General features: G+C 44.3%; 1 protein-coding gene across 12 annotated transcripts in view; it reads left to right on the forward strand.

Annotated features, from left to right (window-relative positions):
- NPAS3 (neuronal PAS domain protein 3) overlaps positions 1-25,229 on the forward strand; it is a gene marked incomplete at both ends in the record, with an annotated part of 841,254 nt that overhangs the window by 813,964 nt on the left and 2,061 nt on the right. For 8 of the 12 annotated variants that reach the window (XM_080809073.1, XM_080809074.1, XM_080809076.1 and 5 more), the window contains 4 exons: positions 1,542-1,735; positions 6,102-6,208; positions 20,385-20,532; positions 24,030-24,154. In XM_080809073.1, coding sequence (XP_080665199.1) covers positions 1,542-1,735; positions 6,102-6,208; positions 20,385-20,532; positions 24,030-24,154 — 574 coding nt within the window. The remainder of the gene's footprint in view (positions 1-1,541; positions 1,736-6,101; positions 6,209-20,384; positions 20,533-24,029; positions 24,155-25,229) is intronic. The other 4 variants (XM_080809069.1, XM_080809075.1, XM_080809077.1 and 1 more) reach the window with 1 other exon arrangement.

The following is a 25,229-nucleotide window of genomic DNA, read 5'->3' on the forward strand; positions in this document are numbered from 1 at the left end:
TATTATTTAGGACATCAGGACTCTGAAGGGCAGCCCCGTAAGCTTTGATCCTGCCTCTTGACTGACAGCAGTGTGGCTAGCTTTTGGAAAACTGAATAACTTAAGGGAAACAAAAACAAAATGAAAAAGGAATGACCAGTCAAGCCCCTGGGAAGGAGAGCAGAGGCTCATTGTTAATACTCGTAGAAGGCCAATTCCCTCTTCCCACTTGAGTTCCTTATAGCAAAGAGGGAACCATCAAAAGATGTCTTGATGCTCAATGGTACATTTTTGGAGAGACAAACCAAAGGCAGAAACTTGATTAACTACTAAACCAAGCTCCCTGGTACAGTGAATTACAGGGACTACATCTACAACCTAGTTTTGGCGGGTCCCCCACTCCGTAGCACGATCCTAGGAACACAACTAGAGTACACACGTGCGCACGCACACACACACACGTGCGTGCACATCTCCAACACCCTTCTCCCCCGACCCATCCACACACACAAGACTTCCATCCTCCCAAAGCACACAATCCTTGATGCTTTTCCACCCTTTCATGATTTTGTTTCCTCAAAACATCACTTAAGGAAGTTGACATTATGGCTGGCCTTCTATGTGTAGTTTATAAGCAAAGGGACTTTTTCAAAGGGCATCTGTAAAAATATCATTTCAAATGTGTGAGGAAGATGAAGCCCTTCTGTTTGGTTCTGGATGGCTTGGACTATCTGTGGTATACTTTGCCTGAGAAGCTGAAAATGACAGCCCAGCATTCTCACACCTGTCTCTGCACAGGTAACCAAAATAGGGCACCAGAATGGTGCAGGTTTCCTGATCCTACTTTAGAACAAGCTCGAGGAATGAATGATGGGCCAAAGTCTTCCGACCTTCAACCCCAGAGGGCAGTGCGGTAAATCACAGTAGTACTGATAGCTCAGTGCTTTCTGACACAGAATATCTATGCTCAGAAGGTCCCATTCATGTCATTGCCACTAAGACTTATATTCACTGGAGTCTCTTGGCCTTTTTGCATGATCAACACCCACCGCCCCCCCTGCCAAGTGAAGGAAAGCTCTGGGCCATGCATGTGAAAGGAGATGGCCATGTAATCCACTCAGTACAGATATGGAGACACACAGACATCATCCATTAACAAGGGCAGATAATACAAACATTTCCTTTTGCAGCTCATTGCTCAACTTTCTGGTCATTTTAACTGGTTATACACTTCATTGCAATGTAAAAAAGAAAGAAAGAAAAGAAAGAAAGAGGAAAGAAAAGTAAAGAAAAGAGAGAGAGAGAGGGAAGGGCAAGAAAAAGTCCTGAAAATAGCAATAGCACAGTAATAATTCTGCCTTGAGTAAAGCTCAGCCTATAATATTATTTCTCTTTTGTCCCTGCCTCGAGGACATTGAGGGCACATTGACAGCCATAATGATTACAGAAGATACAAACTAATGTTGGTTGTTCCAGATGTAATTTTGCAATTTCTCAAAAGAAATACTGTTCCGTCCCAGATGCAAATTTGACTGTGTCCTGTCCTTAATGTTCTATTACAGGTGATTCACATAACAGGCCGGCTACGACTGAGGGTGTCCCTATCCCACGGGAGGACCGTTCCCAGCCAAATCATGGGTCTTGTGGTTGTGGCTCATGCCCTGCCTCCCCCTACGATCAATGAAGTCAGAATTGACTGCCATATGTTCGTCACTCGAGTAAATATGGACCTCAATATCATTTACTGTGAAAATAGGTACTTTGTTTTTGTTCTCATTTCCTCTGTTGTATGTTACACATTGGTGAAGGCTGGTGTTTGTGGCAGTCTGAAGGATTTTACTCTCCCAGTGAGGCTCATTATAAATCCTGATCTTATTTTTAATGGCTGCTTGGACTGACACCAAACATGCTTTTTATTTAAAATTTACATTGCTGTCCTGATTTGCATTAGGGACAACAATGGAATGGATTGGGATACCAGACATCCATATGCTATAATTAAGACCCATTTTGGCCGCGAACCCAAGGAGAGAGCAAGGCTCAGACGTTCTTGGCAAAATTATACCGTAAAAGGTATCTCCTGCTGCCTCAGTCAGGCGCACTTCTGCCTCCTGTACAGGCCCAGCCTCAGGATGGCCAGTGTTTATACAGCCTTCAGCACATTGCCTTAGCTGCTTGCCGGGCTACGAGTTACCATAGACCGGGTGGCTCAAACAACAGGCATTTATTTATCATAATTCTGGAGACTGGGAGTTCCAAGATCAAGGTACAAGCTAATTAGGTTCCTAGCAAGAGCCCACTTCCTGGTTGCAGATAGCAATCTTCTTGCTGGATCTTCACACTGGGGAGAGGGAGAGCTCTGGTCCCTTCCTCCTCTTACAAGGACACTAATCCCATCACGCCCCCCCATGACCTCATCTTCACCTAATTACCTCCCAAAGCACCCCCCCCCACCTCCCCCACCCCCATACTATCACACTGAGTGTAAAGGCTTCACTGTATGGGTTTTGTGGGAGGGACACGGGGCAGGCCACAACACATGGAGGGGGAAAAAACGAGAATTCGAGGCCCCCAGAGGGAAAAGGATGAAAAATCTGCAAAACTATTAAATAAAATGTTGTAAACCTGAGGAGTTTGCTTTTATAAATTAAATTTTTAAAAAAAGAGAGAGAGAGAGAGAGAGAGAGACATGTCATATAAATGACTTGACAGTCCTTCCTTAACACCGAGCTTTGATAAAAGGACTTTTTAACCTCTGGTTTAAAAGTTCACTTTTTCCATTAAGCACAAAGCAAGGGACAAGGAAATGGGACAGTGCCCCCGCAGACCTTTCACCCACAAGTCACCAACCCATCATCAGACCGATTTGAAGAAGAGAGAATCAGCGGGCACGGGGAGAAGAGGGAAAGAAGCTTCCATGATACCATTCCATCTGCTGGTGCCACAGGCAGACTCACTGAGGCGGTTTTGAGAGGGTGCTTTTGTGGCACAGATTACGGTCACGCACGAAAGCAGCGTATGTTCACTGAGCCCTGGTAGTGCCCTCAGGGGCAAAATGAAAGAGCGGAATGGTCAAGCAGCTCGGGTAATTGACCTCTGCAGGGCCTAGCCAAGAGGAAGACACCAACGTCTGCGTTCGGTCCGCTGGGAAGCTCTGAGGATGTTGAGCCCAAGTTAGAAATGCCTACCGTTTCCAGTCAGGATTGGATCCAGAGGAAAGAATCCATCAGGAGAAAAAGACACCCACCTGAGCTATTAGTGTTCCATGGGGTAGAAGAGACCATGAACCTCTTATTTAACAAGTAACCCTAAATCTATTTTTTTCAAGTTTGGTTGGCATTTCTTAAAATTTTTAGAAAATTGACTGTATACTTAGGTTGCATGTAAGGTATTCTGGAAAGGCAAAAGAGTATCAGGAAAGACAGACAAAAGGATTCGCTAGGGTGAGCAAGTAATAATAAAAATAGCGTTTGTTAAACACTTCGCTACATGCTCGGCAATGTGCAAAACTCATTATATACATCATACATCATAAGCTTCAGGACAGTTCTGTGAGATGGGTGTTGCCATGGCCTTCGGCACCCTCAAGCCATTTCAGTTTAGAGAGAAAGGGTGAGACGCCCAAGGTCACAATTTGAACTCCAAATGTGCCAGATTTAAAAACCAGGCAGTTAGCTACGTGTGGGCCTTCCTGCATTCCCTGTCACTTTTGTTCTAGAGAAGTCAGACTGAGTGGTAAGGAAGCCATCAGACTAACCACTGAAGGGGACTCTCGTATCTATGTATCCATTAAAGAACACAGTTCTAGCCCACAAAGCTGTTTACTCTGATGAGAAAGACAGAATGCTGGAGAGGGAGCTCCAATTCAGGGAGGCGGATAGAAAGTCTGATGACCTATGGCTCTACCTCTTCAAATACATAGGTCCAGCTCCCTTGATTTACATTTACTACTGTCACTCCCCCCGAAATCCAGAGCCTCATCTTATTTACCTGCTTCCGGTGATTGTCCTATCCCCAAACCCTCACTTCATTTTCATTCCTGTGATCACAGATTGATTAATTCTGCTCCGTGGACCTGAGTGCCTTTTGGTGCCACTCCAATAATTGAGATCATTTTCTGTGACCCACTTTAAGCTTTTTTTCTTCCCCTTAAAGAAAAAAAAAAAAAAAAAAAACACTTTTTTCCACAACCCCTTATTAGCCAATACAATACAGCATTATTTCCCAGCTGAAGAGGATAGAAGTTATTTAAAAGGACCCGTGTTAAAAAAAATTGCTTGTTTGACCTGAGGAAAAAGCATGCCTCATGTGCCAGGCACTGTGCTATGCTCATTTCATTTCATTCATCAATCCCCTCACCAACCTCCTAAGTTATTTTTACAGATAAGGAAACTGAGGCTCAGAGTACAAGGTGCCATCAGGATTCCGCTCCTCATATAGGTCATCAGACTGGTCTGGGGATTTCTACACAAGTATTAAGATGTCTCTGGACACTGAGCTAGTCACACTTGCCACAGTAACAGGTTCTGTAGATAGGAATACTTCAGATGTTTTGAAGGATTTCGTTCCAATAAAGCATAAACTAAAGAACGTCTTCCCTAAAGTATCACTGGCTTTTTCCCAGAGCCTATTGTTTAATTAGGGAGTTGCTAACTATAAACACAAGACCTGTCCTGGCCTCTGCAGACCATTCTTCTCCTCTGCATTCCGTAGGAGGGCCGAGTACAAAGCCGACATCAGATGCCTTCAGGGGAGCTGGCAAATTTCAGAAACACCAATGAGGGCCTTTTAATGACATCCTTATTCACTCATTTGCAGAAAGGGGGTGTAAACTGTGCTTGGAAAGCAGCTAATGGTTTTAGGAAAACACCAACTAATCTGCTTTGTACCAGAAAACCATGGCGTTACAAAACTCTTTATATTGTCCCATTTTCACCTCCGCTTACCAAGAATTCTAGTCTGGCCAAAATCTTACTTAATATTTAACATTAGAGGTTGAGAATCCACTCCCTGGGTAGTAACTTTTAATTATATTCCCCATTATTCTGGTTCGGTTCGGTTCAGTTTGGTTTAGTTCCCCTGCCTTGGGGGGTCAAGACTGAGCTCTCCAACCGTGGTCTCTCGGGTTTCTGAAACATGTCATTTCTAAAGACTCACTCCTATTTAGAGCTAGCGTGAGCCCTAAACGATAAAAAGCACAGGAATGGTAAAGAGAATAAATTAAACAGAAGATATATTCTATTTTGGACCGCCCAAAACCAATCTGTACCTGGACAGGGAGGACGATAATAAGCATGTTGACGTCTTTGTGTAAATCGGGCAGATTCCCCCAACATGTTTTCCAATTGCCGTTCTATTTTTCTGTGCTCCTGCCCGAGGACATTGACGTCTGGACAATCAATGACACAGGCTTACACACACGTACTGCCTCGCACAAGCCTGCAGAGCTGCTACAATGGTTTAAAAGTTTCTGTGTGGAATCCACCACAAAGTACCAGTTAAAAGGGCCAGGAGTGAAAGCCGAGCTCCCAAATGACTAAGACTGAAAAAGATAATACCCCCAGGCATCTGTATGTCTCAGCATTTAAATTATATCCCTTGAATGCCAATTTGGACTTTGTGCCAAGAAGCGGTTGAAGCCCTTTTTTCATGGAAATACCCAATAGAAGACCAATCTGTTTAAATGAAAGGTGTCTCTAATCATTTGGTATCAACATAACATGTTTTTATTTTATTACGTAACCTTGAATTATCTTGGCCTCTAATGAGGATCTTGCATTGTTACTGATTCTCAATAATTTCATGGAATTATGTTGTCCAAATGCGTATTCTGATGCCAAAAAAAAAAAAAAAGAAAAGAAAAGAAAAGAAAAACCTGTCTCATGATTTAAACACAGTTGCTGGATCTCCTATTTTCAAAAAAGTCCGATATCCATTGAAGAAATTATTATCTTCTCTGTCCGGAAAGGGTTTTCCCTCAGAGTGCCACCTCCTGATGGGTACCCCCAGTATAAGGAAAACTGTAAGGGGACTTGTTTCTCAGTCATTGAACAATTTCTGGACTTCCTGCTCCGCCCCCCCCCCCCCCCACTGAATTCTAGCCTGTGTTCTTCTCTCTGCAGGATTAGTGATTATATGGATCTGACCCCCGTAGACATCGTAGGGAAGAGATGCTACCACTTCATCCACGCCGAAGACGTCGAAGGCATCAGGCATAGTCACTTGGACTGTAAGTACCCCTGTGCATGGGAACAGCCTGGCTCATGTCAAGTCTCTCGGATGCTTGTTTGGTTTCAGTGCAGATTTCTCCCTTCGTGTCTCATGCGTACACTTAAGATGACGGTCAGCATGCAGTGAGGAAAAGTAAGACGTAAATCACTTCAACTGGTGTTGGAATTAGATTGGAAGTTGGAACTCAGGCCCGCAGAAATTGCTGGATCTTTAGGCCCTTGCCCGGGATTTTGTGGTCTCTCATGCTCTCTCTCCCATGAAGTGATGGGGTAAGTTCTGCCTTAAGTGCTTTCTTGACCCTTTCATTTTCTAGAGAGCGAGCTCCACTCTGAAATTTGTGGTCTCTGTTTGAAGATATATGTGGGAGAAGGCAAGTTCAAATAGACCAGAGCCTACAGCGATTCCTACTTGACGGACTGCAAAACTGGGGCAAGGGGGAAGCTGGGGCACAGGGGCAGAGCACATGGTGTGTCCACGACCGCTCTTGAAGGTGGCGTCTTTTCACCGTATTTCTGGAAAGGGGGTTATTCTAAGGAACACTCCCGAGAGAGAGAGAGAGACTCATCTCAGCTCTTTAAGTCTGATTCCCAGCTCCTGACTCACAAGCTGACCTCCAAGGTGTCTTCTTTCGCATTTAAAGACAGAGGGACCAACCGTGCTCTGGCCGGGTCTGAGCCAAAACTCCCACATAAGCGTCCTATGCAGCCTTCCCTCACCAGACTCAGTGGGCTGTTGCCACCGTGTGTGGAAGGGCTCTGACAATCCCATAAGGCACGAGGCACTGGCCTGTGGAACCTCTTAGGAAGAGGCTGACATTTTTCCAACCAGAGGTCCTTTTTTTTTTTTTTTAAAGATTTTATTTATTTATTTGTCAGAGAGAGCAAGAGAGCGAGAGAGCGAGCACAGGCAGACAGAGTGGCAGGCAGAGGCAGAGGGAGAAGCAGGCTCCCTGCTGAGCAAGGAGCCCAATGTGGGACTCGATCCCAGGATGCTGGGATCATGACCTGAGCCGAAGGCAGCCACTTAACCAACTGAGCCACCCAGGCGCCCCCAACCAGAGGTCCTTTTGATGACCGACCAACAGACTCTTCTTCCTACAAGATGAGGGCCCGACAAGCTCATCTTCTCAGAAGGTTCTAAACCCAGTTCTGAACTCTGATTTTAAATACATGCGAGGTGCCACCAGCGAGAGTCTACACCTTGACGGTCAAGTTTTCCTCTAGCAACACTAGCCAGGTGGCCTTCATATTTACTTCCTCTCCCTTTTCTTGCCGTGGCTGAGGAGAGCGGTCTCGGGTCTTTCCTGCCCTTTGCTCATTTTTAGACTCCCATCTTCAAAAGCATAATGCCAAGACATTCAGTCAGGCAGAGTCTCAAAGCGTGAGCGTCTTGCCGCATTTTTTAACCCTGCATTAGCAACTGACATGGGACCAAGTTCAGTGTCAGATTTTGTATGTATCACATCTCTGGGAAAAGCCTGCCTGCGAGGCTGCTCTCTGGCAGGTTCTACTCCCAACACTGAACGCGCGCCTTGGTATTGCACACCAGGGATCTAGGGAACACACTTGCTGCTAAGAATGAATGGGTGTTGTGCATGGCAGAAGCAGATGGCTCTTCAATTAATTGGGGGAAAAAAATGATGCTGTTTCCTGAAAAGAAACATCAGGTTCTTTGTAGCTGGGAATTTAGAAAAGATGGAGAAAAACTCGGGATCTTTGGAGGGAGCTCCAAGTATATTTTTGGACCAACATATGCCAGAGATCCAGGCTTTAAAAATGAATATATTGTCTTTGGGACCCTGTCGTGGACCATGTGTGTGGGGAGAGAAGGGTGCTTTTTCATTTTGGAATCTTAATTGAGGTCTAACTTCAGAAACGCAGTGCTGACAAAAAAGAACTATGTCATCCCCAGTTATTATTTGGAAAACGTCATGCTATCTCTCTGGGATTTGATTTACAGCTTGAAGAAACACAATTCCTCAGGAACAGTGAGCTAGGGCAGTTCATTTCTTCCCATGAAGCAAAGGTCTCCAACAAATATGCTTGATGCCATTCTTTCCATCTACTTTTATCTCATTTTCAGTAACCAGAATAATTTGAGAGTGCTGAAAATAAACAACTCCGCCATTCACTATTGTGCTAGTCACCTAATTTTTCTGGTATCATGCCAACTAATAAACAGAGAAGGTATGCTTTTAAATTCTGTGATTTTTTTCATTACTTGATATTGACATACTGGCTATTGCTTTATGATTTAGCCTCCTAACAATGATTGAGTTCACTCTTTCAACTCATACACACGACTTCTAATTTTAAGTTCTTTTAATAACCTCAAACACATGAAAAACAAATAAAATGAGCTGATAATTCTGCACAGTAAAATACACTTCACATATTTAGCTATCACGCTGTGGAATAACTCCACAATGTCAAGTAGCACACAATTAGTAAAACTGTAGGGGGAGGAAAAGGAGTGTTTTGATCCTGAAGAATTTTGATCCTAATCAGATTGAAATTTCAACGTTCTTGTAGTGCTTAATATCTTCAATCACACACACACACACACACACAAAAATCAAACCGATGCCAATGTCAGGTTTTGCATTCTGTGACTAAAATAAAATGCTAAAATATACAAATGCATCTCGCTTTGTACAATAAACATTAACATCATTATAAAGTAAGATTGAGTCTAAAATTGTGTGATGGAATGTCTGATGTTTACCTAATTCTCAAACCAAAGCCAGCCCAGTAACAAAATGACAGAGCATGTAATAAGTCTTGGTTGTGTAAACACTGGAAGAAAAGGCAAAAAGCACAGGATCCTCCTGTCCAAAGCAGTAGGCTGTTAATGAAGGATGCCTCGACTGTACCTTCTTGGCAGAAGAAGGTCATGGCGACATAGAATCTGCTGAAGAATAAGATAGAATTCTAAAACAAAGGGACGGTTCAAAAATAAACCACATTAACTATTTAGCTTTTCTTCCTAGAGCTATTGGCACAATTCCTGTTTCTGTGCAAGAAAGACAGGTTTTAGCCAGCTGATAATATTTCCTGATATTTTGATATCTGTCTTATGCTCCAGTTTACAGATAAAACTTTAAAAGACTCCATAGTCTTTGATAACTCAAAACGCTATCTTTATCACTTATATCTTTTTCCTAGCATAGGCATCTGTAAATCCATAGATGAACTTGTCTCTAGAATAAGGAAAGTAAAAGGGAATCAGCTGCAGCAGGAACTGACAACTTCCATCAGTTGAACCAAGAACTTTGGACCATTCACTCTCCCACTAAGTTAACATGAGACGCCCGATAGTTCACTGGCTTTCAACATAAAGAATCACTAAGAATCGCTTTATCTGTACCAACATGGTGGGTGAGTGAAATTATACTGGGATTCTAAAACCAAGGGGGTTGTAGGACCTCTTCTTTCACATGGTGACCAAAGACCTCTGATTTTTCTTTTTTTTTCTTACGCCACCCTACTGGAGTCATTGAACCCAATGTCACTGATTCTCCAGGCCGACTTGACCCAACCAACATTTTGAGGTTTGAATTCTCAACTACTCATATAAGCAATTATTTGAGCATCTTGGCCTATCAGGCTCCAGTCCTCCAGGACTCAGGAGGTACCGACCTCCAGATGACCAGTCAGGTCTCCCATGAGTCTGACACCCCTCTTGGCTCGAGCATTCAAGAGCAGTGCACCTGTCTACCACTCTGCCGGTAGCCCACATATAGAAGAGCAGACCATGAATGCTAAACCAAACAGAGAAACATCCAGACTTTTGTCTGTAGAAGTTGCTCAACTTGTCTTGAGATATCCCCGGGGTCCTTTCCAGGTCAAATGCACAATGCTAAAACCTAGACAGAGTGGCGAAGAGAGACTTCCCCTCCCTCTAGAAGGTTGTGCTCCACTAGCAAGGCTCATGGCTCTGCCACTATGGGACTTTCAAGAAAAAGGATCCAGAAATGCTAGAAGTGGTAGCAGTTTTCCCTTCCTAGGACCTTACCCAGGATAATGAAACTGCGAGAGTTATTTCAGAAGGCAGAAAGACCTGCAGCTTGTCTGTGAGATCTTGTAGAATTAAAGGCATGGCCCACCCAATATATTTGGGGGATGTTAAAAAATATATATAAACATTAGCCTCAGTCTTTATTTCTTAATTACAAAATTCTATCCTCCTTAACAAAAGTCATGCCCAGCTACCTGGCAGAACGCATTGCACACTGTTTTGCATCAATAACCCCTACACTTCCCTCCTGAAGGCATCTCATCGCCAAATGCAAGCCGACTGCTTAATGCAGGACTAATTAGTATATCCCCTTCCCGTCTGCAGGCCCTCCATTGTAATTCCTTCCCAGCTCATTTTTTTCCACAACCGCGCATCAATCAAAGTAAGTGCCCTGCCTGCCTCGGAAACACAAGATGTCCTCCATGCATTTGTCATCTGCCACGCAAACAAAGGGGGAATTTAATTGTTGATCTGGGGAGGCAGCCGCCGCACAGGGGAGAGGAAGCTGTGGTGGGGGGGAGAGAGGAAGGCGCAAAGTTTGGTGGGTGGGCCAAGAGCAGAGAGCCTAGGGTACTTCTTTCTAGGATCTTACTTGGGCTTTCTTGGGGCCGGGCCTTCGGGGATTTAGCTGCAACCCGATCGTTGGCTGGACATTTTCCCCAAAGCAAGTGAGTTTCTCTTCTTCTTCTGTATGAATGTGAAAATGCCGCTGAAAGAAGATACGCGTCACAGCTACCATGTCAGACTATTTTCAGAAGCCAGGTCGGCCCGCATCATGTGCCTGTCCATCAGCCAAAAAAAGAGGGTCACGGGGAGACAAAATAAAGTCAGGGTTTTATGCAGAAGTGAATGACCTGCATTATCTTCACCTTTGTTTTTCCATTTTGGGGAAAATACTGATTTTGGCTTTTCCAGGCTAAAGATAGGCACACAAGAACAGAGCCCAATGAGGGCCTCTCAGCTGAGTGTCCTTGTCCCACCGTGTTATAGAAATGCCCACCCCCAGCTTGCTGAATCCAGACCTGCAATTAACAAGCTCCCTAGCAGACTCCCATGCGGGTTAATGGTTGAGGATGGGCTCAAATTGGTATTTCGAAGGCATTCTTGTACCTAAATTAAAAATAAATACAAAATGACTAACAATCTTAGGGGGCTTAAGATTCCCCTCCCGTAATCTGAATGTTGTGAATACCAGTAAAATACAAGTAGCAAACTGGCCCTGAGGGTATCTGAGGCAGTGTTCAAATGAAGCGTAGGTGATTACTTGATAAGAGATGGACTTCTTTACAAAAGTGCAGGGTTTTGAACATCAGTGGAGAAAGCTATTAGAGTATAAATAGAAGTAACAGTCAACTCATAAACAAAAGGAGGTCTTTCCATTTTTTTCCCCCAGGTTAATATTTTTCCATGTACTTTTTCCATGTGTGAATACAAACAGTAACATTTTCCCTATCCAATTCATCCAACATCTGTGCGTACTTACTGCATACAGAGCTCTGTGGTATTGCAGTAAGGTTTGAACAATAACTAAGGTGTGGTCTCTACCTTCCAGGAGCTTACATACTGGTAGAAAAGATAGCATGAAAATAGCCCATTTTGAAAAGGTAGCATCAAATGAGAACTATTGAGATGGATAAAACACAGATATCCCAGAGACTGGGGTGGGGGTGGGGAGTGGGGCAACAAGGGGGTGGGGAGTGGGGCAACAAGGGGGTGGGGAGTGGGGCAACAAGTGGACAATTTCTTGTCCAATTTCTTGGACAAGAAATTCCAAAGACACCCCATCTTGAAAGAGGATGGCAGGAAGCCAGGGTGGCAGGAGATGGGCAGAGGTGCAGGGTCAGGGACATTCCAGGCTTAGAAGTACATCATCGGACACAGATGCAGTACACCATCTTTCCTCTCTGCCCAGGAAGTAAGCGGGAACTTCGATGGGACGGATGTTTTCTAATACAGTCCTAATGGGGATCCCTGGGCTTTTCCTTCTTACTATTTCAGTTAGTAGATGCTTTTATTGTCATAAAAAGAGGGTCTGAAATTATGGGGTTTCTCTGATATTTCAGAGAAATTAACCCCCTCATTGCTCTTATAAAGCATGATCAGAAAAAAAATACTTCTAAGACATCCATTTTAACCTAAATCAACCAAAATGAACTCAGTTCCATCACTTCTTGTACTTTATACAAGATTAAGAACAAAATGCTGGTGTAAGTTTTATAACTCTTTTCCTTAAAATGTTGATATAATGACATCTTGCCTATCTCAAAACAAAAACAAAAACAAAAACCTCCAACTTTTCCTTGTTTAACACAGATGAGGGACAGGGATTTAGTTTGTGTATGTGTTTAGCATACAATGGTTTTTCCATAAATTTAGCACTAATTAAGGATCAGGTCATTTGAACTTCTTTATGAACTCTGTATCCCCTCTGGCTTCCTAAAATTTTTGGTGGTGCACACCGACTAGAATGCCTCCAGTTCCAAGGGACAGAAAACACAAGCAAAAAATGACTTCAACTTCCTCTGTACTCATCTTCAGTTTCTCCTCATGATCAAAAGACAGCTGTAGCACTGTCCATCACCAGTCCCTCACAAGACAATGTCCCAAGTCAGGAATGGGTCCGTCACTATTCTGTGCTCATTTTTAAAAGAAATACTCGTCATGGCCCTCCAGGAGAGAGAGCTCCCCCGACCCCCCACGCCATGTCCCATTGTCCAGCATTTCACCAAGTGTCCAAGCCTGAGCCACACACTGGATGCAGTGACCGTGACTGACTTAAACAATCAAGGGTTCTCCCCCCGGGACTTGGGAAAGTGCTGCTTCTTCCTCCCTCCTCCCCAGCATGAGGACTGCCCCTGACACTGCCACAGGATCTAGGAAAGTGGTTGAGGGTCAATCCCAGGAGCTCCCAAGGAGCACATTTTCTTCCTTTATCCTTCTTTCCCTTCTTTTTTTACCTACATGAGAAGATGAAGGTTAACTGAACCCATTTGTGGTCATGGTTTCATAATATATGGAAATCGGACCATCGTGCTGTGTGTTTAACGCACACAGTGACATTTGTCAATTATTTCTCAATAAAACTGGAAAAAAAAGGAATAGCCGTTCAGTGGACACCCAACAGTGACTGCTACCTGGGAGAATCTGACACATTTCCACAACAAAATCTTTGGATTTCTGAAAACCTACACAACAGGGGCACAAATGGCATGTGTCTGGGCTCCTTTCAATATTCCTGATTTTGCCAACCCTAGTTTCTGGATAGCTGTGCCTCACCACATATATATTTCTTGTTAAAGATGTTTAGTGAACCTCATAAAATGACCTTATGCATTTTATGCATGAGAGGGTCCATGAGAGACATAAAATAAATCTGAGACAAAGATCCAACCTCATCCTTCCACCTTTTCTTAGTTCTCCCTACGTTCCAGCTTAACCTTGCTCAGTACTTCATTTTTTAAAGGAGGTGAAGAATTCACCCAGGCCAGGTCAGACCCCCGTACTTTCAGACCCTCGTCCCACTTTCCCTAAGAGTTATCACAGTTGTAAGTGTCTTGGTGAAAATAGTAAGTACCTGTCTCTCGTAGAAAGGCAAATGGAGGTAAGTCCTGTTTTCAGGATGAAAAAAACTTCCCCAACAGTTCCCAAAAAGAGAGACCTCCCCTTGGGTTTCAACTCTCCCCTGTTTCACCATATTCCAAATGTAAACCAATCACTGGTAAGGGATTGGGATTACATGACTGAGACTAACCTAGGACAGGCTCACAAGCAATCTTTGCATACTTGGAGATCCTCCGGGGCCTGGCATGGAGTAAGTAGGCACTCAAAAGAATATTTATTGAATGAGTTAATAAATCCACCATTTCCCTCTGCTCCTAGCCACCAACATTTCTTAATTCCCTGCTGAAGAGCTCACTGCTTCCCTTTATATGGCAAATCCTTACCCCTCATTTCCCACCAACAAAGTGTAAGGGCTAAGAAACACCCTGTCCTTAACTATTTTAGGTCAAGAAAGGCAGGAATTAGTGGCACAGAAACTCCAGCTGAACTGTAAACAGCTTGAAAAAAAAAATTTGAGATCTCAAATGTCACTCATGCCGACCATCACTGATTTTTTCCTGTCCTAGAACAAGATACCATTGGTGTTTAAAAGGCTTGGTCTCCAATTCAGTATATTATCATGAAGAAAAGAGGAATTTATTTTTTAAACTTAACAAATTGACATGTCCTAAATCAATGAAAAGTTTTCTGCATGATTCAATATTAACAGTTAATAAAAATCTATCAATTGGCAGTGGTATAGGAAAAAACCTCTTCTAAGGTTATAAATCACACAGATAGTGATTCGAGCAGGGCCTGTCATTAGTGTATTAGGGGGAAAATCCATAGATGATGCATACTTATTCACAGAACATCCACAGTCTTCTGTCCTCAAGCTCGTAAGTCACGTTAAGTATCAAATATCATTAAACTTCACCAAATATTGCCCAGCACATGGATTCACAAAAAAACTAAAAACCAATTTGTGGATGCCTGCTATTTAAGACATCTAGCTCACTAATTGCAAAATCTATAGGAAAGTCTGCACAGCATCAAAGCCTGGGTTGATCCTATGAGCAGCTCTAAATGAAAAACTGTCTCTATTGCAAGTAAATAAAGCATTTAATGCACAGTTTCTGCCTCTAATACTGTTTCTCCTGTGGGTTTTGAAAATGACCTTCCTGTAAGCATCAAGGACTCTAACTCTGAGATAAAGAAACTTCTTCCTGTTTTAAGTCTATGTCAGGTTCATTCCCCTATAGCCCACAGTTTTCAAAAGCAGAGGAAAAAGTAATCCAGAATTTAAAAAAAAAAAAAAAAAAAAAGTCCTGTTTCCAGAATGAAGTTCCCTGTCAGCCTGCCTTGGGCCTTAGGTGGAGAAGCAGAGATTAAAGAGTCAGTATTCTTTTTCATGTTTCATCTGCCAGTTTTGTGAATGTAGAAAGAAACCAGTGGCTACAGCTAAGCACCCAACTGTGGTATTAAGTAGGAAGGTGTGATTCTCGCGCGCGCACACACACACACACACACAGCCGTTACTTGCACGCACTCCACATTTGTGAATCCCAAAATAATATTTGAGATCCTGAGAGAAACACCCCCTCTCCATTCTCCGCAGCCACTGGTGAAGGTACCTCACGGAGGGGTGAATGGCGCCGCAGATGCGTCCTCCTATCGCCATGACGATAATGAAGCTCTTTGTTCAGCTGTGTGAATGTGAAGTGTGCGATCTCCGATGATCTCACCATTTCCTATTTATTCTATACTTACCTGAATACGCCAAGTATTGCCGCTTTTTAATGCATATGCAAACCACTAAAATGTCCTTTTGTGAGACACTTTGCTAAAAGACCGCTTTTGATATGTGTTCTTCGTCCCCTCTTCAAACTGAATTAGACTGCTTCCTTCTTTTTAAGACACAAGCAACTCACTATTTAGAATCTTTGGCTTTGATTTGGTGGAACAGCCCAACAGGAAGAGACCATGTTCTCTTTTTTTCTCCATATTTCTGAAGCAAACTTGTACTGATTTGTTTTGATTTACTAACAGAATTATGTTCCTGCCACAGACACAGGCTTCCTTTATGTCCTTTCAGTCATCGGTCTATTTCTGGGGACAAAGTTTTCCCAAGGAAGACTGAAGTCCCTCTGTTGGTGGCTGCGTGCAGAGCCATGGATGTGTGCCTCGGCCGGAGTTCACCAGGTTTGGGAGGAGAGAAGTTCTCCTCCACAGGCAGGACATTTCTCGAATGCCTACTGCTAAGCTCAACCCGAGAGGCCAGGTGACATTTTTTAAGGATATCCATTAGCACAGAGCATTCGGTCCTTTGTGGGGGAAGTGTGTTTGGCGTAACGGGTCACATGTCCTAAAATGGTAGTTCCCTGAAGGTTTCTTCTGATTGAGCGCTATTGGTCACTCCCTTCACCATTGGGGGTGGGCGGGGTTTTAATGCCAATCGCCAAAAATTGTCAGATTAACAGGAACACTTCAGCCAGGAGGATTTACGTCTCTTTGTTACATAGTCTCCTCACAAAGGTGGGGTCACCCCTGTCCTCTAAAGAGCACAGCCTGTAACTCAAAGGCACCTTTAGCTTGCTGCGTGGGGCGGTGCTGATGACAGCTTCTTGGTTCTCCTCAGACCAGGAGCAGCCAAGAATAATTGGTTACGCCCTAGACTTCAGAGTAAAAGAAACAAGTTCTCGCATGCTAGCAGAGGCACTCAGCATGGCCCCTGGGACCATTTGAGATTGTATGTGAACCTGGGAAACATGTATCCATCCATCCTGTACCTTCACGATTATCCTGTATAACCTCAGTAAAGGCCATCGAAATGTTGTGAGAGCCCTAAAGAAAACTAATTCCTATGGTACAACCTCAATGATGTAATTCTAGAGATGTTGTGATGTGACCAGCGAATCCAGTGAGGGGCACACAGGCTGTTCTACCAAGTTGGGGACACCAAAAAGCAAACTTTGAGATAAATCAAAGAGAAGATGCCACATTATGTGTTGAAAGTACTCAGACATATCATGGTATGAAGCTAAAAATACGACCCACATATAAAATTTCTTTCTCTCTCTGCTTCCGCTCTTTATAGTTTGAGCACATTGTTATGAACTTGGTCTGCAGCTCTTTGGTTTGATGACTATGTATCTCTTTTCAAGGGACAATTAGCTATTTTTTAAGGACTTCCATATCAAGTAAGTTACAACATGCTTTTTTCGGATTTTCCCCACAAAGGGGATTTTAGGAAATTGCCTGACACAGACATTCTCTCATTTCGCTCCATTATCTAAAGCTAAAACTCACAAATAAAAACAACAGCCACTGGATTAAAGCGAATTGAAAAAGTTTTTGTGTTTTTTTCAAGTTGTCTAATTTATTACAAACTAAAAATCTCTTTCAAACTGGCACCAAGGTGGCTTTTCTTCTTGAGCTGATTAGGACCACATGAGCTCAGGAAAAGCTGTCAGATCCTGCCTCTGGCGCAGCTGGAATGATCCAACTGATTTGCCAGTATGATTTTTTTTTTTTTTTTTAAAGAACGAAGCTTCATCCCAAAGTCATAAATTTATATTCTGGAGCCCCAAGCAAAAATGAGTCCTTGTTCATGTTAAAAGAAGCAAAATTCCATTGTGACTTCTTCTTATGGGACCTCCTGGAAAACAAAAACAACAAGGGCAATATTTTGGTTCCCACTTCCTGCTGTAGTCGGAGCTAACTCGGCACCTTCTCTCTCCCTGTCTGGCTTCCCACTGATATGTGGAGGTCACATTCAGAAAATAGTAGTCCTCAGGAAAGAGCAGAGATCTGTGTCTAGGCCAGAACGTGCCTTCACCTCTTAGGAGCCATTTGTCGCACTGGCCCAGGGCAAAGGAATGGAACTGGTGAAATTTGCTTTTTCCAGCTGACTGCGCTGGGCTCCCAGACCTGCTCTGTGGCATTCCCCACAGCAAGTCAAGGCGCTCAAGTAGCTGCCTGACACCCCAAGGAGCCCAAGGGGGTCCCCTTCCTCAGCGGTCCTTCCACAACCACTTCCTCACACAGAGACCTACCAAGCCTGCCTATCTCAGTTATGACTCCTCTCTTTGCTAAAGAGAGCCTAGCCTCTCTTTGCTAGTGAGGCCATCACCTTGGCCTGGGTGATGAGGAAGACTGCATTATTGGGCCCTAATAAATCTGTATTTATTCTCGGGAAACAGAGTCATATCGCCTTAGCTCCAAGAGACGACACACATCAGTCTTGCAGCCCCTTTCATGGCACATACATGGAGCTCACCAAGGAGCCAGATGTTTTACTCACCATGCATTTCGGGAATTGAGATTTTGTTTCTTTCTTGTTTTTAAGCAAGAGAAAGTATTATAAGGAATGGGGGGGTGGATTTTTATGTTGATTCTGCCAATTCTAATTTAACTTTAGAATTCCTTTCTCACTTCTCTCCTTTCTATGCACTGTAACCTGGGGGTAATTTTTTTTTTTTTAATTTTGCCTATAAAAAGTCAGAGTCGAGTCCGGAATCCCCACCCGGGCTGGGCCGATCTGGCTAACCTGCCATCTCAGTGTTTTCTTCACGTGAGCGTCCAAAAGCGGCCTCTTCATTGCTTTGCCCTCGTTAAAAACGCTAGATATTTGCAATTATCCCTCAGTCCAGGAGACACCAGCAGACAGAACCTTACAACAGCCACCACTGGGGGCGCTCTACATTTCCCTGGGTGAAAACAGTGGGCAGAATTTCCTCCGGCGTCCTCCCTCTATTAACAGTTAACCAGGTTGAGAGGATTTGAATAAAAGCACGTCTTGTTGCATGCAACAACGATTTGACAGAAGAGCTGTATGGCAGACTGAGTACTTTGCCGCTCTCAGCTTCACCACGCAGTTTTGTAGCCTGGGAAGCCATGCATGCAGAATGGCAGAACTTACAATCGCCTACAAAAGGAGAATACAATGCTACCTGTGGAGCCTCGCCGCCAAGAGATGATGACAGTTCCGGGCCTTAAAAATACCCCAAACTACTGAACAGTTTCAGAACAGAGCTGGCCACTATGGGAAATCTTTCATCAAAGCAAATCTTTCTCAAGCAACTGCGAAGACATAATTATTAAATTTTACAACCACGCGTTGAGCGCGCCGTGGAGCGAAGGGAGAAGGGGAGACAAGCGCTGGAGCTTCTAGATTTCCGGACCTAAGATGCGGAGGGGGAATCTGGCATCACTTTTGGAGCCACAAAGAGCCGCTTGGACGTGATGGGATGAGCTTCCACAGCCTTAAAACACGGCTCTTTTCCAAAGTGACTTCCCCTTACCCATCCAACACCCCCCCCCCAAAAAAAATCAAAATGTACTTCATGAAACTATTGTATATGAAGCACTTATTAGCCGTAATTAAATGGACAATATGAATTTACTACGTCTTTAGGACTCTGGCTTGTTCTGGTTTAGAGCAAGATGATTAATGCAAATACATATTACTTGAGATAACCATTTAGCAGCTAATTTAGCCAAATTTATTACAGCAGTTAGAGGTTTTTCATTTTAGCAGACGGAGACAAGGACATGCCAAAAAGTGGGCAACGTGGATGAGTGCACACTGCCCTCTAGTGGCCATGCGCCTGGCGCGCTTTCCGGGGGTGTGGAGTCGCGGCTATCCCTAGCCAAGTCGTAACAGCGGGTTTTGCACGTTTCCTGCATCCTTTTAAACCATTCCTTTCCATAGCACTTTATTTCAGGGGATGATTTACTGCACTTTCCCCTTTTACTAGCTCAGGAGTACCCAGATACAAATCAAATCAATTTCAACTTGGCAAGATTTTGGTTAAAGTATCATTTTTAACATCTGCATTTTAAAGCTCTCCTTCAGTGGGTATTTAATGGCACCGTTTCACATTACTGATTGTTTTTACTTGTTCCTTCATTTGGGGCCATATTTCAGAGGCTGTGTGGAGCTGTCACTCCATTTGGCTCTAGCCAAGTCAATTCCGTGCCTCCCTTAGGCCAGGGTTTCTCTCTGACTTGGTAGGGGGATTTCTTTTGCTCCAACAGTCAGTGAAGTCTCACCAGAATCTCCCCTGACTGACCAATGTAAATTTCGTTCATAGGCGGACTATAAATTCTGCTCGGCAAGATCTAAAGGAGCAGATGTATGGGGACACTGGTTGGTATTGCTTGCACTGAGGTGAAATGATCAAAGACAGGGGGTAAAGCGTCTTCGGAACCATTCAAATATCCGGGATCTCAAAGAGATCTACCTCGCAGCTATGAATAAATCACATACAGATTTTCCTTTGTTAGCGTCTGACGTCAAACCCATTGACAATATCCACACCACATTAGGTATTCTGGGAGCCAACAAGATTCGTAGTCCTTTTATTCTTCCTTTCACACCATGATTGCCCAGAACGGAATCAAGTCTTGCTCCAAATGCTAGTAACCCTCGCTCCACTGAATTGTTGATTTTATTTGTCCTGCTAATGGCATTCTACATTAAGCTTACAGAAGGGCACCCCTGGCTTAGCGAGGGACCTCCCCTTTCTAAGCTCGCCATTTTGCGGAGATGATAATCATTTGGTCCCCGTCTTAATACGCAATGCCTTGTGTTTTTGTTTTGTTTTTGCCCCCAGTGCTGAATAAGGGCCAGTGTGTGACGAAGTACTACCGCTGGATGCAGAAGAACGGAGGATATATTTGGATACAGTCTAGTGCCACCATAGCTATTAATGCCAAGAACGCAAATGAAAAGAATATCATCTGGGTGAATTATCTTCTTAGGTATATTTTCTAATTCTTTCTCATTTCTGTGTCAGTTATAAAATATGCAGCCCGTGGTTAATAGCTGACATGTTTTATTATCTTTTGGCAGTATCTGGTGTGGAATTATGTGGAAATTCTGCTTTTCCTTCCACAAGACTCAAAGGAATAGGAAAAGATCAGAGCTATGGTGGAGGGGACATTCGGGGAACATTCACAACATTTTCAGTAATTCTTGGTCTGTCAACATTTGAGCAGCTCTGAGAAGCTGCTTTGGTTTCCCCCACAAATGTTCAGGCTAGGGGAAAAAAAAAAAAAAAGACAGACTTCTGCCTACAGATGATGCATTCAAGAAGCACCTGCTTCTCCCCACCCCATAAACTTGCACACATGCACTCCAATCCTTGAGAAAATTAAGCAAAAGGGCATGGGGACATGGGTTCAGTTTATCCCGCCTGTATCCCAGGCAGGAAACCTTAAGCATATTACACCACATTGGATTCCCTTGGCTTTCAGGTTTTGGTAAGCCAAGGAAACTGCTTTGCCAAAATCAGGGCGATATCAGTGAATAAATGAAAGCAATCTCCTTGTGCCCGATGCCACATGGCCTCAGTCTAGTTTTACTGCTATCCTAATGCGCCCTCAGATTGACACCCATAAATGAGGCCAGGCTCAGCAGCTCTCTAAATTCTAGTCCACAGCCCCATTTCTCTCTTCTTCCCCATCTACCTCCCCCTTTGGAGTCAAACAAGCAAAAAGGAAACCAAGACCAACAGCCCAGGTGGTCTGCTTCTGTGGGCAAAATTTCCAGGAGGTTTTCCACCCATCCTGTCCTGAAACTATCAGGAGGCTCACGGCTTGGCTGTTTCCCACTGCCGTCATTCCAGTTTGGGGCTTCTCTTGGCCAAAACCCACCACGCTGGACCCCCACGTGGTCTGAATAGGAAAGCTTCCAGTAGGTCTTCTGAATGAAAGTTGGTGCCCTTTGGCTGATAATCTAGACAGGGAGTACCTGAATCCCATTCTTCTTGGAGACAGCCAAATGAGGGCTGAGAGGCCAACAACCGTGGCTCATCGGCACACTGACTCTTCAGAGTGTGTTCGTGTGCATTGGTGATGACTCGAAGGCATGAATGTGCTTGCTACCAATAACATATCAATCAGACACTAATGATTATTGCTCTAGAGAGGGCCTTAATGTGCACCACTTAAAAGAGTCTTCATTTATCTACTTTCTTTTTCCTTTTTTGACCTTTTCTACTCTACATTAATTCTGTCTAAAAGTCCAAGTATGTGTATTTTGTGTGCCTTTCTCGGAGGCCTGACTTTCATGCGAACTTTCCCCTGTGTTTGTGATATGCTCAAGATGGGTTCTGACATCAAGGAATCCTTTTGCCAAGATGTTTATGGAACGGTGGTGATGTGTAATGCAGGTTATAAGAACTCACATGCCAGAGAGAAAATGGAATAAGGTGTTGTGGCATTAACACTCTTTGGCTGGTCAAAAATGGTGTTGTGCCAAAGACACCCATTACTATCAGAAAGCAGGCATTAGTAACAGAGACACCACACACTAGAAGACATCTGTCCCCCACGCTGAGGTAACATAGGGTACTGAAGTCATCCATGTGCTTGCCCCTCCCATTCAGGGAGATTGCTTTCGGTCTGAATCTTTCTTACTGCCTCATCGGTCTCATGACATCCTACCTCTCATGGAGGCAATGAGACGGGTTAAGGAGAGGTTAGTCCATGAAATTTGGGGTCAGCACCCTTATCTAGCCTGGGATCAAAGGATACACACTCCTAAGTGTCTGGTGATTGTCGTCCATCTAATTCCATAGGGAGAGGATGGAAGCAGTTTGGGTACCAAAGACCAGTTTTCAGGCTCAAGAACCTCAATCTCAAACATGGTAGACCTATCTCAGCTGACCCAAAGACTCACCCTGAGTTCAATAATAAAAGGTTACAAGTTGGGTGACCAATGACTTGTGAAGGAGACCAATACAGATGGGCATTTGCCAAGGAAACTCCACCACGTCTTCTGTTCATCAGCATCAAGTCTATAAGCTAAAGATCTAGAAGAAAAGGACATGGCCTTGGCAAAATAGCAACTACTAAATATTAGCAAAAGAGCAACTTACTGGAGTTTTTTTTTTTTCTCTCCCACATTCCTGTTCTTTTTTCTTCCCTGAGCAATATTTTCATACCACCTCCTCCTCCTCAGAATCCCTCACTTCCAGGTCCATTCAGGCCTCTCCTTCCCTGTTCCAAAATGACCGCTCCTCTGCTGCTCTTCTTCCTGTTCCCTCATGTGTTGCTAGAATCAGGGACTCCAGAGTGTTCAGAGACTGCCTAAGTGCTAAGGCTGCCGTCCCCCTCATTAGTCTCATCTGATTGTTGAAAGCTCTGCCACTGAAGCTAATTCACACTATGGCGTAAATGCCTGACTATCCGTCTTAGTGAATTAACCCTCCCAGCAACACCGGCCATTGTAGAGTAGCTACTGAAACCATGGCTCTTTGATATTGGCATTTCACTAGAGATTAGCAAACGGATCTATGATTATCGCTTGTAAGGGACGTTGGCCAGCCACCAGGTAGGGTAGAAGAGGCCTTTTCCACTTCAAGGCAGGGGGCTCTCCTTGTGTCTTGAGATGACAGGAGCCCATGTTGCTCATACACTGGGCTGGCCTTCAAGGGGCATTTCTAGAAGATAACCAACTCAAACTGACCGAACCCCAACTCTCTTTGCCAGAAGAGGCCTCTTTCTGGATTAAAAATAGAACAAAAATTAAGCCCATTTGTGCAAACGGGCTTAGATCCATTCTGTTAGGGCCTCTTTCACACTGGGACTCACCCCACTGCAATCAGAGTCCCAGCTTAACAAGCCACAGGTGTACACCACATGAGCGGCTGAAAATGTGATTGTAATGGGTGTGTTGACAGTTCGGTAGCCATAATCCATGCATCCCGAGGTGCACCTGTGCGTCTGTCAGATCGTTAGGCGCCGAGGGCTCAGCACACTACCTCCCCCACCCCCGGTCGCTTTAGAGCCCTCAGAACAGCTGAGAAGCTCCATCAAGGAACCAAGATGAGGGAACTGAGGCAATGAACTCCTTAGGAGCCCAAGAGATGATGGGGCACACCGGGAAGGATGGGCAGACTGAGCTGAGGGTACTTCTCACCCTCCCTCTGCCCCCAGGTGTTCAACTGGGACAAATGTCAAGCAGCACAGTGCTCCGGCCCCCAGTGCTCCCTGATTATTTAAAAGCCTTTTAGTGGCTTTCCTGTGGCACGTGGGTGTTCAGCCATTGTAGCGGGTGCAGCTGTAGCCACAGCCGGAGAAATCCCAGCTCCCACACAAGTACCATGGGGAGCTGGGAAACGCTTTCTCGTGGTGGCTTTTAGACTCTCTCAACTCCAGACATTTGGGGCCAGGGAGTGGGGAGAAGATGGTCCACAGCAGACCATCGAGAATGGGTGTCTGCCCTCCTGATGAACGCCTCCCTCTCCCCGCAGTAATCCCGAATACAAGGACACACCCATGGATATCGCACAGCTCCCCCACCTGCCTGAGAAAACATCAGAATCTTCGGAGACGTCTGACTCTGAATCAGACTCTAAAGATACCTCAGGTATTACAGGTATTCCTCCTCCATGTTCTGCGCTCACGGCTTGCCTGTCCAAACACGAGGGGTGGGCGGGGGCCCGAGGGCAGCCCTTCGAGCAGAGCGATGGTTCCATGGGTACAGAGACATAGGTCACAGCGAGCTGATACGGAGTCTCTCTCAGCACACGTGTGTGTGTTTACATACCGCCTACATACATCTGTGCACACATATAGATGTGTGTATATATATACACATACGTGGTGTCTATACGTGCATGTGTGTATCATGTATATATACACATATGCATGTGTACATGCTTTCTATACACAAATAGAGACTGACTGTTTAGCAATCGCTCCATGTTGGCCCTCCACTGACCACACAGAAGGAGTCCTGCCCCGACCCCCTAGCTAGATTTGGGCTCTTTAAATAGTAACAGGGCTATGTACGCTACCTCTAAGACAGCCTGCATCTTTCAGCCCCAAATATTCACATCCTTGCCAAGCTGGGGTTGAGCCTCCAAAGTGGGATACTTAATGGCATTGGTGAATGAATCTTTGGAAAGTAGACTTACTAGTAGTTCTATGGGGCAAAAGAAAGTTAATTTAAAAATTTATTTTTCCTCCAATCCCCAACTCCCATTCCACAGACACACTTAGAGCCAGGGACGAGCACAGAACTCACAGAATCTTACAGCTCCAGAGACTCCTAAGCCTCTTCTAATCCAACCTCTTCTATGGAAATGAAGTAGTTCCACAATTTGCCTGAGGTTCTAGTCTAGGCTGCCATCCAAAAGCACCACAGCAGAGCCATAAACTCAGCATCCTCCTTAAGTCTTCTAAGCTGTATTATTGGGAAAATCTATTCTCCCTCTAATGTGCCAGATGGCTAGGGGTCACCCACCACCATTCTCCATCCCTAAGGCACCTGCTCTCCAGGCTTGTACGCCCATATCCCTCTATCCTGGACATAACTTCAGGGAAGAGGGAGGAGATGCAAAGCACAGACGATCTTAACTGTTTTCTTATCCTAAACTAAATTCATTTCAAAGTTCTTTACTAGGGCAGAAGTTCTAGAATAGACAGGCTCTGCTCCTTATTTATGTATG

This window comes from Martes martes (assembly GCF_963455335.1).
Source record: "Martes martes genome assembly, chromosome: 7".
Lineage (NCBI taxonomy): Eukaryota > Metazoa > Chordata > Mammalia > Carnivora > Mustelidae > Martes > Martes martes.